At 35.1% G+C, this 17,208-nt stretch overlaps 1 protein-coding gene across 3 annotated transcripts in view; it reads left to right on the top strand.

Annotated features, from left to right (window-relative positions):
* Positions 1-17,208, top strand: part of pip5k1bb (phosphatidylinositol-4-phosphate 5-kinase, type I, beta b) — a 44,634-nt gene that overhangs the window by 26,375 nt on the left and 1,051 nt on the right. For 2 of the 3 annotated variants that reach the window (XM_079637175.1, XM_079637176.1), the window contains 9 exons: positions 2,181-2,333; positions 3,622-3,918; positions 10,928-11,121; positions 11,865-11,948; positions 12,092-12,140; positions 12,253-12,337; positions 13,210-13,365; positions 14,660-14,795; positions 16,597-16,705. In XM_079637175.1, coding sequence (XP_079493301.1) covers positions 2,181-2,333; positions 3,622-3,918; positions 10,928-11,121; positions 11,865-11,948; positions 12,092-12,140; positions 12,253-12,337; positions 13,210-13,365; positions 14,660-14,795; positions 16,597-16,705 — 1,263 coding nt within the window. The remainder of the gene's footprint in view (positions 1-2,180; positions 2,334-3,621; positions 3,919-10,927; positions 11,122-11,864; positions 11,949-12,091; positions 12,141-12,252; positions 12,338-13,209; positions 13,366-14,659; positions 14,796-16,596; positions 16,706-17,208) is intronic. The other variant, XR_013800424.1, reaches the window with a different exon arrangement.

The following is a 17,208-nucleotide window of genomic DNA, read 5'->3' on the forward strand; positions in this document are numbered from 1 at the left end:
GTCGAAAACACATTAGACCGGATTGCTTTCATAGTGTAAATGCTCATGTGGTCGAATGGGTTTGAACAGCCACAATAGACCGCCTACTGTCCGCCTACTGACTTGCGTAAACATTACGGGAAGCGCGCTTGCCAGACGGGATTTAAACTTTGTCGGCTGAAGACCCGAGTTTGGTTTGAAGACGTAAAATATACAGAGCACAATGTTCTCATAGTGCTACATAGGATACATAGGATAGGATACAGTATTCCATGCATATACTGTGAGCTCTGTTGTATTTTGGCAAATGAAGTAGGTCAACCAGGTATGGGCTATGTTTGAAATAGCATATTAACTGTTTTTGCAAGTACAGCCTGTACAGGATATAGCCTACCAAGTTTAGTCATGGAACTCTTTCTCTGTCCCATCGCTGGTTCTTCAGCCAATCAATCGCTTCTTCCTATCTATGCTCGCCTTTATTTTTTCCGATCTGACTAGATTGAGCTCAGTCTGCGCACTGTCACTTTTTATTTAGTAGTAGGCAGTACACAGCAAAGTATTCAGTGAGATAGTAATCTATTCCAAACACAGATATGCATACAGAAAATCTGCATACTTGTGCATACATAATGTAAAATGTATATGTGTTGTTTTGTGTTATGCTATTCTAAATATACCCCTAGTCTTTATACACTAGCAGTGACCACAATATATTGTGTTTTCTAAGTCCTTTGGTACAAGGGTAAACTACAAAAATGTAGATGGTTTGCACTATAACTGGGCACTAGGAATAAGGAATGAGAGAATAAAATGTACAGTTAGGGTAAAGATGAAAGAATGTGATGTAAGTTTACTCTTCTGATTATGTTGTGTACATTTTTGTAATTAAGCAGATAGGCCAGAGGAAGTGCGAGCTAATTAAGAAGCCACACACACGCGGGATGACACGCAGTCCAAATGCTAATGTCCATGTGTTTGGGCTGGAAGTACAACGTGACTGTTGACTTTCATTAGGCAGGCCTTGAATATGAGTGTCTGGCCTCAGTTCAACACTGTCCTCATGCTGCTGCTGCGTCCCGGCTTCCTCAGGGAACACCGCCAGAAAGGGCAGTAGAAATGTTTGCTTTAAGACCTCATAATGTTTGGGTTTTTTACGCAACCCTAATTAAACCACAGGACTTCCTGGCAGTAATAATCTGGTCTTTCAGTGTGTAAGGCAAACTGCTTTTTTGGATATTGCAATAAAACACAGTAGCCTACTGCAGCCAGTCAATTTGGTGATGTTTTATAATTCATGTTTTATGAGTAACTCGTTTCTTTTGAGTTTCTTAAGAGTATTGTTATTAGGTTTTTCATATATTTAAAACACAGCTAAAAATAGATGCTCTTTCATAAAAGTCCCAGAGTACCTCATTATAAGCTGCACACACTGTAGTCCTGTACATTTCAGACACCTTCTGCACTTGATGATTGTGTAGCGCGCAACAAGACCGACCACTTTTACAGTGGCCTTAATTTTCATTCAAAATGTGAAAAACAGGCACTTGTGTACTTCTATTGATGAAATGATCTGCCCATCCCTTGATGAAGCATTGCCATTGACAATAACATGAAATATCGATGGTACAATATGTATATTATATTTTATTTAGTAATAGTATGTACATATACGCCTCTTTCAGACTATGTAAGGAATAAGTACTGTACGTTTATCTGCTCCATGTAGCTTTTAAGTTGCTTAACTATTTTAATGACAAAATCGTCAGGGCAGCACTAACAACACGTTTCTGTGCGAGTGTGTGTCTGTACTGTATGTGTGTGCGTTTGAGTAGGAGAGAGAACAGGAGAAAGAGAGTATGTACTTTCCGTACATAATAAAACATAATTTTGTCGCAAAAACATGGAACTAATTTGCCTATTTATTTACTATATTTATTTGCTTGGTCAGTGTCGTTGTAGGTTTTGGTTCTTTTGTAAGTCTGCAAAAACTTTTGAAATAACTGAAATCATTTGGCGAAGTGATATGGAACTGTAATGCGGTCAAGATCTGCCTGGAACTTCTTTCGCCGTGCGTTTCCCTGAAAATAATTGCACACCTTAGATTAGAATGTTCGTCAACCAATCAGATTCAAGCATTCAACACCCCCCTGGTATAAATATTTATAATGGATACGATTGTTGTTTTTCTTGTAATCCTGCAGTATGCCATTTGTAAAGAGCCCCTGATTGAGTTGTCAAATCCGGGCGCCAGCGGCTCACTCTTCTACCTGACCAGCGATGATGAGTTCATCATCAAAACCGTCCAGCACAAGGAGGCCGAGTTCCTGCAAAAACTGCTTCCAGGATACTACATGGTAGGTCTCAGTAGAGTAAAGAGTCATTCATCTCTTTAGTAAAGAAACCTGAATAAAACGCTGTGATTCAGTAGTACAGACTGTTTTGTTCTCACTCATCTGTCTGTTTTAGAGAATTACTAATGATGTCTTTAAAAGACCATTTTTATATATAATTATGTTTATTGAATTTTAATTATAACACAAATATAGGAATCACCAACAAAAACAAAAAACTAAAAAAAAAGGTACACACATAGCTCAAATTTGTATAAAAGACAGGAATACTTAATAATTCTGATACCATAATAAAAAAATAACAAATTACACAAAGATTAAGAAGAGAAGAAATATTATTCAAAGTCCAGAGTATTATATAATTACAATATTCCTAATATAATAGGATGAAGAGGAGATTCCAAATAGTCCAGATATGGGGGTTCAGAACTTCAGATCTTATAAAACTGGCCTTGTTTTCTGATGTAATACATACGTAAGACGCTCTAGTGGAATCAACTCAGAAATAACCTTATGCCAACCTTTAACTGCTTTGTGACATTTGATTTCATGTTACCCTTTCTCATTTTCACCTTTCACTTTATCCTTTCACATTTGTGCAGAAGTATTTATAGCAGCCAATATAGGTTTACTTTTTGTGGCTGGAAAAAGCCATACATATTTCTAACCAGACACAAAAGTGTATTTTACATCATTTTTTAAGATAATATTTAAATTAAAATTAAATAATTAATTAAAAAATAAATAAATAAAATCATATTTAAATGTTTAAAAAAAGTAATTATATAAAATAATATTTAAAATGTTTATCTGTTATTTTTTTCTGTGTATATTTGTAGCAAACAGGCCACTGCGTCACCCAGTGCATTATATATTAGCTAGTTTTGATGTGAAATGCTGCCTCGAAAATATTTATACACTCATTTTGTTTGTTTAATACGAGTAATATGTAAATTTTTAGCTATCTTACTGTTATAGATTATACTATTCGTCTATTCTTCATGGTCATATCCGTATGTCCTCTGTGTCTCTTTTTCCAGCCTTTCCAGTTCAGTATTTTGTGTACACATTACACCAGAAAAGTTTGTTTACGCAGATACTCAACAGTTGTCTTGCTGTTATAGTTAAAAATTTCATGTGAAGTGTGTAAGTTTTGGGCTTCTAGTAGTTTTTGATAGTGTCACAGAGCCCTAGAATGACTTAAATTTGACTATAATCATTAGGATAGAAGGAAGTATTTAAACATTTAAAAAATGACAGCTCCTTAATTTAAAGCGTTTCGCTTTCTCAGAACCTCAACCAGAACCCAAGGACTCTCCTACCCAAATTCTACGGCCTGTACTGTGTTCAGTCCGGAGGAATCAACATTCGTCTCGTGGTTATGAACAACGTTCTGCCGCGGTCTTTAAAGATGCACTACAAATATGACCTGAAGGGCTCCACGTACAAGAGACGGGCTTCTCGGAAAGAGCGGGAAAAGGCCTGCCCCACATATAAGGACCTAGACTTTGTGGACATGCACGATGGCTTGTACTTTGACACAGAGACATATAACGCCCTGATGAAGACGCTACAGCGAGACTGCCGGGTGAGTACTACCCCATTTTTGACATTTTTCAAAACAAATGTGAATTGCGTCTGCTTGTGGGTGGTTTTCAGGGAACTGCTGTGGTTGCTGACGTGATTGGAGTTTGCTAAGCGTGTTGCCAATAGAAGATAAAACAATTTGAAAGCTAAGCAACAATGAGGAATCATGAGATGGATAAAACAAATGTATTTTTCACATTTGAGTAGCACTAATTTTGTGATGGCCTATCTTAAATGAATCAAACCTGATAATCTCAGTGTCACTGCAGTGTTTTAAAGTTTGTCACAAATCATTACAGGTTCAGGGTACATGTGACAAATCATGCACTTAAGTGTATCATATGGCTTATGTTTCATTGTAATAAATGAAGTTCACAAAAACAGAGGAGGGCCATCAAAATATCTTTATCTCACACTCATATTTAGCTTTTTACATGGCTACTCTGTTTCAAATAAATGCTGTTCTGTACGTTCTGTTCATCAAACAAACACAGTTTGAAGAAATGTTTCTTAAGAAGCAAATCAGCATATTAGAATGATTTCTGAAGGAAATCTGATCATATGACACCGAAGACTGGAGTAATGATGCTGAACGTTCAGCTTTGCATCACAGGAATAAGTTACGTATTCCAAAACATATTCAAATTCAAAACAGTTATTTAAGTTAATTGTTACTCCAACCTTTTGAATAGTAGTGTACATGGAGAGCTAATTGCTTGTTGTCTTACACTGTTGACAAGATTACAAAAACCCTCATTACATGAACACTCATGAGACAAAAACATGCATTAAAAACCTTAAAACACACACTTTCAACACTTGATACTTGAATCACGAAGAGGTATCAGTTAACTAATCATTTTTACATCTCAAGACAATATAAATAAATAATATTTCCATTGATGTATGGTTTAGGATAGGACAATATTTGGCCGAAATCTGAGGGTGCAAAAAAATCTAAACATTGAGAAAATCGGCTTTAAAGTTGTGCATTTATGTTCACGATTGTGCTGCATCCACTCACAAACATAAATGTTTTTTTATATTTACGGTAGGAAATTTACAAAATATCTTCATGGAACATGATCTTTACTTAATATCCTAATGATTTTTGGCATAAATCGATCATTTTGACCCATACAATGTATTGTTGGCTATTGCTACAAATATATAGCCGTGCGACCTTGTGACTGGTTTTGTGATCCAGGGTCACAAATCTGCACTTTCATTGTTGTTATTTTTGACTGCTGCGAGTCCTCTGCCCCTTTAATCAACTGTAAAGATGTTTAGTCTCATCCTCGTGCACAAGCGCTCATGCAAGACGCCACAGTTTCATGGGAAACAAGTTCATGATAGTCTTCAGCTCCACAGTAGCTTATTAACAGATTCAAAATGTGCTGAGTGGCAAACCTCTCCGTTCAGCTGGGAAACAAACCGCATAAATCCAGTCTGGCATTCCTTTCTATTTTAGAAGATTGGGCTGTTGACATGGTCTGGTAAATATTGTTGTTTTTCTGCATTTTTTTTTTTCTTCCAATAAATGATTTGTTAAAAATCAGGGTATTTCCCCTCCTAGACATTTTCCATGAATGCTTAACTTACTTGCCCTAAATGGTCTGTTCTGACAGTATCTGACAACTATACTGTAGATAGATAAGCAACATTATTTTGTTCCCCAAGGAAACCGCTGTCACAATGCTGAGACGTTGTGGGGTTTTGCCATGGCAATGCTAAAGTGTGGTTGTTAAGGTGTTCTGAGTGGTTTTTAGAGCATTGCTAGGTGGCCACCTAAGGAAACACTACTACTACTAAAATGAATGTAAAATAGCTGACTCAGATACACTACCTTTCAAAGTTTTGGGTCAGTAAGGGTTCTTTTTTTTTAAAGAAATTGATACGTTTATTCAGCAAAGATGAATTAGATCAAAAGTGAACGGAAAGACATTTAGAATTTTACAAAAGATTCTATTTTAATTTAAAAAAAAATGCTGTTCTTTTAAACGTTCTATTCATTAAAGAATCCTGAAAAAGAAAATGTATCACATTGTCCACAAGAATATGAATCAGCAACTGTTGTTGATTGATGACAATGATGATAATAATAAAAAAATAAAAAAATTATTGAGCGTAATTGAAAAAAATAATTGAAAATTATTATTATACAAAATTTTGGTCTTGGAATATTATTATTATTATTTTTCATACAAAATCATTGACTTCTGATAGGCAATTCTAAGCAAGTTTGGTAAAAATTGGTAAAACTATACTAAAATTGCTAGTTGCCATTTTACTTTTCTTTCTGTGGAAAACAAAATATATTTTGAAAAATGTCTCAGTGTTTTGTTTGGGATTGGGACCCCACTGACTTTCAATGCATGGACAAAATCGGTTGAAACATTCTTCATAATAACTCCTTTTGTGGTCCACCGAAGAAAGAAACTCATTCAGGTTTAGAACGATTTTTGGGTGAACTATCCTTTAAAGTCTTCAATTGCTTTTTTTTATTTTTTTATTCTCCCTTCACATTGCTGTCCAGATTTTTTTATTTTTTTTAAATAAGCTCATTTGTCATTTTTGTTTCCTATTTGTCCATCTCAGTATCTTTCAGGGACAAATGCAAACTCTTTTCTTTTACTTTTTAAGTCCCCTCCAAAACCGTGTTGCAAGTAAACAGTCCAGTAACTCAATTACCCAAATGATTGTGGCATGATGTTGAAGTGTCCCAATGCTGCATTAGGTAACCGTCTGTGGTCGCCTTGTGCTTCTTAAATTCTTCAGCAGACCTGGTGTTCGACCAAGCTAAGTTTCTTATACTGTTCATTTGTTTACAAACAAACAAGCCTCACAACGGTGCCATAGCGATGGCATTCCAGACATGACCTGTTGTTGAAAATCTTAGAGACAGAATGTTCCCTATATAACAGTTTTTGGCACATTAAGTATGTACTGACGGCCGGCCCCAGTGAGCGCTGAACTAAAAGGATCAGCCGTAATGCGAGTCACAAGAGGGCCGAGGGAAAAATGAGAACTCGAGTTTCACACAGTAATGACCATAGTTGGGGACACTGGCCCGCTGTAGCCCACCTGTGATCTAACTTCAGGCTTTAAGATAAATTTAGTCTTTTATGAATTAAAATTCTTCAAACTGATTTTTTTTTTATGTCATCCTTTTAACACTATACTATGTATGAAGAAATGTTATTTATGCAAGGAAACACAAAGTGCAGTTCAAACACATTCCCATGAGTACTGTAAGATTTTATTGTTAGCTTTTCCTTACGTCCTGTGAAGAAACTAAAATGAACACTAAGCAGAAAGTTTCTCCTGAGTAAGCAACACACCCTGGGCCTCAACTGCAGAGCACAATAGAGCCAAATCTATAAGAATCAAGAACAAGCCTTTTAATGCTATCTGCAACTCGTCATCGAACAGACAGCGCAGCCCTTATGGGATTTCAATAGTATAGCCTATGAAGAACTACACTGATATTTAGGTTTGATTTTAATCTGGCATGAACGAATGCTCTGTTAATATTAGTCACCCCTGAAGCAAAGATTCAGTTTATGAACTATGAAACGTAAAAAAAAGAAACAAGAAAAAAAAAGGTTACTGTGTGGCTTTATAAAACACATGGCACAAGAGATTTGAGGGAATAATCTTTAATAACTCAGAAGAACATACAGGAGAAAAAACAAAGCTGCACTTACACATGAGGGCTTAAATACACAGGGAGATATCACAGAGTGTGTGTGTGTGTGTGTGTGTGTGTGTGTGTGTGTGTGTGTGTGTGTGTGTGTGTGTGTGTGTGTGTGTGTGTGTGTGTGTGTGTGTGTGTGTGTGTGTGTGTGTGTGTGTGTGTATGTGTACCTAGGCAAGGGTGTGGTTAGCTGGTACCCTCTTACGTCACAGGGCCCCACAACTTCCAATAGGAAAATTCAACTGCAGTAGCCACCGTTCAACCTGAAGAGGGCAGCACTCAGACGTTTTTACACCATATATTGTAGAATTAAAACACTTTATACCCAAATGTCAAAAAAATTACTTGAATTAATGTACAACATTAATAAAGCCCCAGTCTTACAGATCATTAACTAAAAAAAGTTGTTTTAGGGTTTGGTTAGAATTTTTTTAATTTTTGTTGGATCACATGTGGTCATATACCTCATGTTTACATACAATATGAACACAAGTGACACATTTTTCGTTGAACTGATGTTAATGAATGACCAATGACTGTAAAGAGTACAGATCTACATTCTCATTTCAGCCGACTCGACCGATGGCAGCACACCAAGAAGCAAAACCGGCAGTCTTGATAGTGGTACAACAAGTATCTCAAAACAGGAAGAGCTTTCACATAATAACACCAACCGTTCACATCTGGTCCCTTTTGTATTCGCGTATGTGAACTATGTTTATTCTATATTTGTACTTTTTATATTTTGTTAAGGAGTCAGATCATGGAATCAAAAGAGCTTGATGTTCTATGAAAACGTACTGTTATTTTCAGAGCTTCCTCCCCAGTTCAAAAAGGCAAAAACTGTTCATTTTGAACTTCTGCAACCTTTTGACTTCAGACAAATGAGTACAATTGAGTTTGTGATCATTTACAGTTACACATCAACAACATGTATTCACTCTTAAGCCTCATGACTCATGAGAATGTATTTTTGACTAAAAGTGGATCCTTAGGGAAAAACACTAATATGATATGACTGATATGACCCCTAAAAATGTCTCATTTATTTTCATGTTCAATTTAAAATGTTTAAGAAAGTAAGCTTCATCTTAAAGAGTGTCTTTCACTTTGGAAATATGTAGTAAAACCAGTTTTAAAAGTGATACTGACTTTTGCCACCTTTGTTGTTTGTGCTCCTCACGCTTACTTGGGATTTCTTAAAAGGGGTATTTATTCAAACTCCTCCTCTGAGCAAATTGGTAAACTTTTACCCCACCTAAAAAATAATGTAAATTCCTTTCATTGCAAGGAAACCTTTGACCCAATGACTCCATGTGCCAAACAAGTGGTGCCTTCCACTGCAGCCTTTTATTGGGTATTAATGTGACCTAGATGAGGGCCCATTTGGAGGCTTTTGACGTCCTTGATGGGATGCAAAACAAGGATGTTGTGTGTCCCTATTCAAATAATCCATTTGAATATGGGGGATACGAGAGGAACAAGAGTGTCGTGCAAAAGTGAAATCGTGTAAACCATTTATTGGTTCACTGCTGCAAATTTTACCTGCTTGTTTGAGTTTGTTTCATTTACTGTAAAGCCAGAAGTAAACGACCTGAAATATTTAATGTAGACATAGTATTATACACTAACAGCCTTAAGTGCACATGGGTCTCTGCGGTTTATTTCCATTCATATAGGCTGAGATCTTTTGTTTGGCGGCCTATCGATGACTAATGCTGAACGTTTCAGTCTGTTTATAGTAGTTACAGTAGTATCTTACCACTGATAAACACATCACTTTTCCTCTGACTAATATCTGCAGATGCTGTACAGACTTTCCTAGTGTAATCTTAATTCAGGTTTTCATTTTGAAGTGACTCTCTGAGCTTTTTGATCATTTTTATTTTTCATGTAATTGGACTCTAATGCTTGCTATCAGATTTGATGCATGACTCCCTGATAAAACCTTAGATATCTGTGAAAACTGACCGGTGCCGGCATTATTGCTCTATCATTGCTGTTTATTCTGTTGTTACTAAAATTGTGTATTAGGATAATGTGCAATGCCGCAAAGTAGACGTGCTTAGAGCTGTGTTAGTGAGTATTCACATCATCGTTATTATAGTTAACTGAAAAAATAATATTTACCCGCTTTGAATGTATTTTGAACGCCATGCACAGTTTCTCGAAAACCACCGGAGTGGCGCTGGTGCCGGGGCTTGAGCCCGTCATTGCTGTTTGCAGCTATATTTTAGCTTGATTTACCAAAATAAATGTCTAAATTCAATTTCAATACTTGAAATAAATATAAACTTTTAACTGAATATAAATATAACTGAAATAAAACATTAATATATATATATATATATATATATATATATTAAAAAATAAAAATATATATAAAAAAAATATATATATATATTAAAAAATAAATATATATATATATATATATTATATATATATAAAAAAAAATATATATATATATATATAAATATTTAAAAAAAATATATATATAAAAAAATATATTTAAAAAAAAAAATATATAAAAAAATATATATATATATATTAAAAAATATATATATATATATTAAAAAAATATATATTAAAAATCCTCCCTTGTTTGGCTTATGCTACTCTGAGCACTGCCAGAACTTAGTATTTTGAGCACTTCTTGCGTTATTTTTGCCTCTTCACGATGACTCGCTTGCTGTAGTCCTCAGTTGGAAGTCGCTTTGGATAAAAGCGTCTGCTAAATGACTAAATGTAAATGTAAATATATATATATAAATGACAAAAACACACAACAGAAATAAAAAAAAATAAAAACAGAAAATATATAAATCAAAACTAATTCAAAATAATAATAAAAACTGTTTGTATCTCAGTTACACTAAATTAACTATTTTTGTGTTCACAAACAGCCTGACGGAGCGCAATGGAATTGAACAGAATATAGAGGTCTTGATAAGTGCCATTTTTAACTTGTCATGCCACCTCAAAAAGCTCATCGTACAAGACTTTGACAATGCTGGGCTGATTCTAGCAGCCCTTGTTCTGCAAAAAGCCTGACATGCAACATCCAAACACATCTTTATTCTGTTTATTTGGTGTCCTGTAGCAACCCTACAACCCGCCAAACATTAACTTGGCAAACACAGATCTCACAAGACTTTTGCAGAATGAGGGTTACCATTTTGACAAAAGGAAAAACAGCAACAGCACAGTGGCCAACAAGGCCAGGTACATTAACCAGGAGGATTTGAGCAATGGCGCTCGTCATATTGTGCGTGAGATTCACAGTGTGCTAAACGCTGTGTTGTATTTCGTGCAGGTGCTAGAGAGTTTTAAGATCATGGACTACAGTCTGTTGCTGGGGGTGCACGTTCTGGACCAGAGTCACAGAGAAGGAGACGTCAACAACGTGGACGGGAAGAGGATCGTGGGACAGAAAGTTCTTTACTCCACCGCCATGGAGTCCATTCAGGGAGACGGCAAGGCCGCCGAGGCTTTGACCACCGATGACACGTGAGTCCCTGACACACAGTGTTTAAGCTGTTCATATATATTCAAAATGTATGTCTTGTTATGTAAATAAACAGAGAATAATGCACATTGGTTGCAAATACTTTCTTTTAGTTTTAGTACAAATGTTTTGTGTGTGTAGCCAGTGAAGTCACAAAAAGGTCGTATTTCCCCCCAAAATCAAAAGAAAATTAGAAATTATATTTTGTTGAAGAAAATGTAATTATTCATCTATAATTATTAATTTTGATATATTTAAGTATTTATAATGAATTGTAACTTGACTATATAAAATAATTATTGTAAATATATACATATTTTTTAACTGCCTTTAATTAATTATTTCATTTATTAATAGTTAACTCAAATAGTTAAATTTATAAAAAAAATAATTAAAATATTTTTTTAAGAGTAGGCCTAATGACAAGTAAAAAAAAAAACAAAAAAAAAAAACATGTTAGTTAACACAAAATAAAATGTTGCATTAAGGCAATGAGGATAGAAATTGTCACAATGATAAAAAAATCTTAGGTTAATGTTCTTTATGATTATTTTATTTATATTTTGAATGGAAATGACTTGTCTTGATCTTGCAGTGTTTTTTATGAGATTCCCCAGCCCCACTAATAAACATAATTTACATAACATTATAATATAATATAACTGTTAAATACAGTTTAAAAAAAAATACTATATGATATCATTTTTATATATATTATATAATAACACAATGTTTTTTTATACAGAATGGGAGGCATTCCTGCAAAAACACACAGGGATGAGAAACTACTTATTTTTCTAGGCATTATCGACATCTTGCAGTCTTACAGGTAAGTCTGGTGTCAGTTTACCACAAACCCAAAAGCCCAAATGTCATGTTACACACCAGCTTACAGCATATTAGCTCACTGCAGCTTCTTCAAGTGAACTCCCTTATCCCTGACGAAATCTCTCGCTCTCATTTCCCTCCAAGATTCATGAAGAAGCTGGAGCACTCCTGGAAGGCACTCGTCTATGATGGTGTAAGTGTCAGAGGTGTCTCGCTGCTCGCTTCGTTTATGAATAGACTATTCATACCTCTGGGGAATTAAGGATGCTTCCTGGTTTGATTGTCATGTATTCTCTTTCTCCTAGGATACAGTGTCTGTGCACAGACCGGGTTTCTATGCAAACAGATTTCTCAAGTTCATGAGCACCAACGTATTCAGAAAAATTCAGCGTAAGTCAACAATATGAGTAAATTAATTGCAAATATTACATGTTAAACATCATATTTTTTTCAAAATTCATATATTTTTAAGAACGTTTGGTAACACTTCACAAAAAGGTCTCATTCGTTAACATTAGTGAATGCATTAGTTACTTTGAGTATATATTTTTACAGCATTTGTTAATTTTAGTTTTTGAAAAAATATAATTTTGCAAAAACAAAAATGCTGTAGAGATATTGTTCATTGTTAGTTCATGTTAACTACTGTAGCTAACTAATGGTAATAAATTAAACTTTATTGTAAAGTGTTATATATAGCATACCTAAAACAAAAATTATCTCAAAAACAAATTTTAAGTCTGACTCTATACAATTAATTGAGGTTTATATCAAACTAGAAGAAAGTATGAGTGTTGCTTGCGTGTGAAAGTGGCTTTACAAGGATGCCACAGCTCAAAGAAGAGCATTGAAAAAGATGATAATCATAATTAAAACTTCCTGCCAATGACAAAACTCAAGAACGGAAGCTACACCAATACTCTTGCTCTACCTTTTCTTTTCATTAGTAAGAATATTTTGAAACATTACACCAGTGCACACAATAGCAGAACTTCTCCTTCCTCTTTCTGAGATGTTCTTCATCTACTCAAGAAGTCAGAAACTGTAATTCACCCCCCTTAATATGGTTCTTATAACCAATATTAATATAGCACAATGTAGATTTACATTACCCCTTTCTAATAAAGTCAGACAGTGGGCCGAGATTTCGTTTCACGGTCTAGTTGTCGGCTGCCAGGTAACAGTTAGGGGAGAGTTATATCATCATATTTTCAGTTCATTTAGGACAGTGTCCATAATTAGTCTCTTTGTCACACATCCAGCAAATCGTTTCTCTCCGGGCAAGAGGGCGCGTAACTCCATATCAGCGCTGAAGTGTTCTTCTCAAGAGGTGCTGTCCCCACAGAAGGAGGAGAAGGCCGAGGAGAGAGTGGACAGACTCGGAGGAGCTCGTAGTCTTGCCAGTCTGGATGGACAAGGTGGGCGGCGCTGACTAGATAAAAAAGGTTGGGTTAAGGGCTAAAGGGCTTTTCACGGTTGAAATGATCATCCGAGTGATAGTTTAAACTCTGGATTAACATAATCCTGGGTTATTATGTTTTATATTTCACACTTTTTATATTTTACAGCTGATTATTGTAACATATTTAAAACCTTGGTTAGCATTCTTATTGAATGCTAACCAAGCTATTGGTTGGGTTAAGAGCTAAAGGGCTTTTCACACTTGAAATGATCATCCGAGGGATAGTTTAAACTCTGGATTAGCATAATCCTGGGTTATTATGTTTTATATTTCACACTTTTCATATTTTACACTGGATTTTCTGATTAATGTAATCTTTAAAACCTTGGTTAGCATTCTTATTGGCATTTTTACGAGGACAGAAACATTAGCCAGGGTTAAAAATGCCATTACACTGCATTTAACCCAGGGTGTCATTTAACCCCAGTGTAAAAAGCCCTTAATTTGCACACCATCCCATTGCCAAACACAAATGGTGACATACTTGCAAACATCAGTTCTATTAATGTTCACAGATATAAACAGGAAGTGTCTGACTTTGGAAAAACAAACTGCCATCCGAGACAGTCGTTTTTTTCCATACAGCCATTTCTTCCTTATTCGTTTCACATTTACTAGCTGAACACAAACCTTATTGCATTGACTTTTTGTGCTGATGTATGTCACTGGTTTAGAGCTGCTGCTGGGTATGAATTATAATAAAAATGTAATAGCCTACCTTGCCATTCAAAGTTTGGCGTCAGTACGTTTTTCTTTTATTCAGCAAGGATGCATTAAATTGATTAAAAGTGACAGTAAAGACATGCATAATGTTACAAAAGATTTTTATTTCAAATAAATGCTGTTCTTTGAACTTTCTTTTCATCAAAGAATCCAGATTTTTTTTGCAGCACAACTGCTTTCAACATTGATAATAAGAAATGTTTCTTGAGCAGCAAATCAGCATATTACAATATATATTACTAATATGCTGTATATTACAGCATATTAGCATATTACTGAAGTAATTATGTGAAAATTCAGCTTTGCATCACAGGAATAAATGACAATATATTAAACTAAAAAGTTTAAATTGAAATAATATTTCACACTGTTTTTATGACATTTTAAGGCATTGGTAAGCATAAGAAACTTCTTTCAAAAACATTAACAAACCCCAAACTTTTGCACGGCAATGTAGTGACTTTCATATACTGTACATTTATTCAGGAAATCACCTCATGTGATGTTTCTATCATCTCATACCACAGTGTTCTGGTCCTATAACCGTCCTGACCTGGTCCCTCAGACTCCTTACCCACATGAAGCCTCTTCCTTGAGAAACACCCTCTCCCCGCCCTCTATATTCGTCACAGATCGGTACCTGAAGGCCAGATCTAATGAAAGGTGACACCTTTCACACACATCTCACAAACCTTCAGACCCATAAACCTGACACACACCTGTTAGCTCCTCACATCTCCTTCTTCTGTTCCCTCCACAGAGATCCATAAAGGAATAGTTCACCTAAAATATGAGAATTTGCTAACACATTTTCATGGAATACAACTGGGGACATTTTAGTCACTATTTTTCATGCTATAATAAATGGGGACTGAGGCTTTCAGGCTTCAAAAAGGAGACAAATAAGCACTATAATAAAGGTAGTCCATGTGACTTGTGCGTCATATGATTCTGAACTTTATGTGATAAATGGACTAAAAATTTACAAAAAATTCTCTGAACCGCAGTGAGAACTTTTATAGCGGTGAACGGGAGACGACAGCAAATATATTTTCACTTTGCTCCAATAGCAAAAGAAAAAATCTGTGATAGAGTTTCAATGACTTTTCAAAAGAGGGAAAAAATATAGAGAGATTGATACGTTGGTCAGAAGAGAGAAATATGTCAAATTCGCTGTCACTCACGCCATTATTAGAAACACCCTTGCAGCAGCGTTAATTCGTTTTTGTCATTTACTGACAAGGTAATATAGCACGATATATAGCATTATAAATGTGTAATACATATTTTAAAAAATGTAATATGAAAAACTAGATTGTTACATTGTTAGAAAAAAAAATCAATATATGAGATGTGAAATATGAACCCATTTATTTATTAACAATTTTCCGTAAATATCTTGATATTATGATTTTTTTGTCATTTGATTTATTTCAAGTTGTATATAGACTACTTTTATAGTGCCTTTGAGTTCTTTTTGAAGCCTAAAAACTTTATTATTGTGGAAAAGAGCAACAAATACTTCAAAATCACTTTCAAGAAGAAAGTGATATGGGTTAGGAATGAGTAAATGATGACAAAAGTTACATTTTTGTGTGAACTATCCCTTTAACTAAGTCTCTCTGAATATAGTCAAACAATGCCACAATGTAACACTTCAAGATGGATTTCTTTGATCGCGCTTCAGCTGGCGTGAGCGACTGACCAGGTGTTGTCATGCTACACTTGTTCTTCTGCTCAATTCTTTGTGTTTGATTTTCACTGATCTCCTCACCTTTGACACACACCTGTTTTAAGTTGGATTCCGGCCTCATAAATATTTCACCTGCTTGCTACTAACGAATATAATAGAGGTATTGTTTTATGACACAGAATACCACAAAAGGGGGCATTATGTGTTTGAACAATGATTACTGAGTTAAAAGAGCTTTGTCAGATGTTATCTTGTTGACTTCATCAATATAATAGATTCATTAGTGGTCCTTGCATGCTGAATAAAAATATTTGATTCTTTCCCAAAAAGTCTTACTGACCTTAACTTGGAAAACGTTTGATGAAGTCCAGGGCGAGTCTGTGTTAATGAACACCCTGAGATGTGTCACATGCGCAGAGTGCTTTTACGTTCATGAGGTGAACAAGGGTCTGGTTGCCATGGCATCAATAACTCAAGAGATTATTGCAGGCAATAAAAACATAAGCACATTCCGAAGTGGATGTAGATGGCCAGCGCTCGTATGAAATGTGTCATGGTAATGATGAGAAATATATTACCACTGAAATGCTTTCTATTTTCGTCTTAACACACGGCCACACATATTCCCTCAGATCAGCGCAAACAGAGTTTTGGCATTTATGAGACCACCGGCTTTGCTCAATATTCATCCGTCATGTTTTAAGGACTCTTAATTTGTCCTTGAGCTTCTTCGTACTGTTCTTCTGATTCATTGCTGCTGTTTCCTTTCAGATGTGCCTGCTCGACTTTTACATTGGAGGACAGCGCCATCTGTCTGACGTCTGAGCAAAGCACCATGGACATAGATAGAGATGACGACTCAGTGCTGGATGTGTACTTTGTGAGTTTTTTTCTACATTTAGTTGATTGGATCTCGAGGGATCTATGGACCTTAATCAGAGTCATATTGAAAATAAAGTTGCGAGGAACAAACGTATAGTACGTTCAATAGGTTGTACTGTCATATGTTTTTTGCAAAGACATATTTTTAATGTTTTATCAACTTAATTATCAATACTCAGTAGAATCCACTGTACTTTTATCCCTCGCAGCCTTGTTTTCACTCATGTCAAATAAAATATGGCGTCTACTCTGTCTAAGTTCCCTTAGATCTGCAATGATATTTTCAAAAATGATATTAAACTATATATTATTGCATAATAGTGTATAAAAAGTAGTGTAAATGGTTGATTCTGATTTGTAACTAACCTATTCCTTATACTTTATATAGCAACTTTATAAAAAATAATTGTATAAATATTTTATTTATAAATATCAGATTCAATTCTGAAAGTTATTATAAGGTAAGGGATAAGGTTAGTCAGTCAATATTATAAATTGTAA

Source organism: Phoxinus phoxinus (genome assembly GCF_949152265.1).
Source record: "Phoxinus phoxinus genome assembly, chromosome: 15".
In the NCBI taxonomy this organism is placed as follows: Eukaryota; Metazoa; Chordata; class Actinopteri; order Cypriniformes; family Leuciscidae; genus Phoxinus; species Phoxinus phoxinus.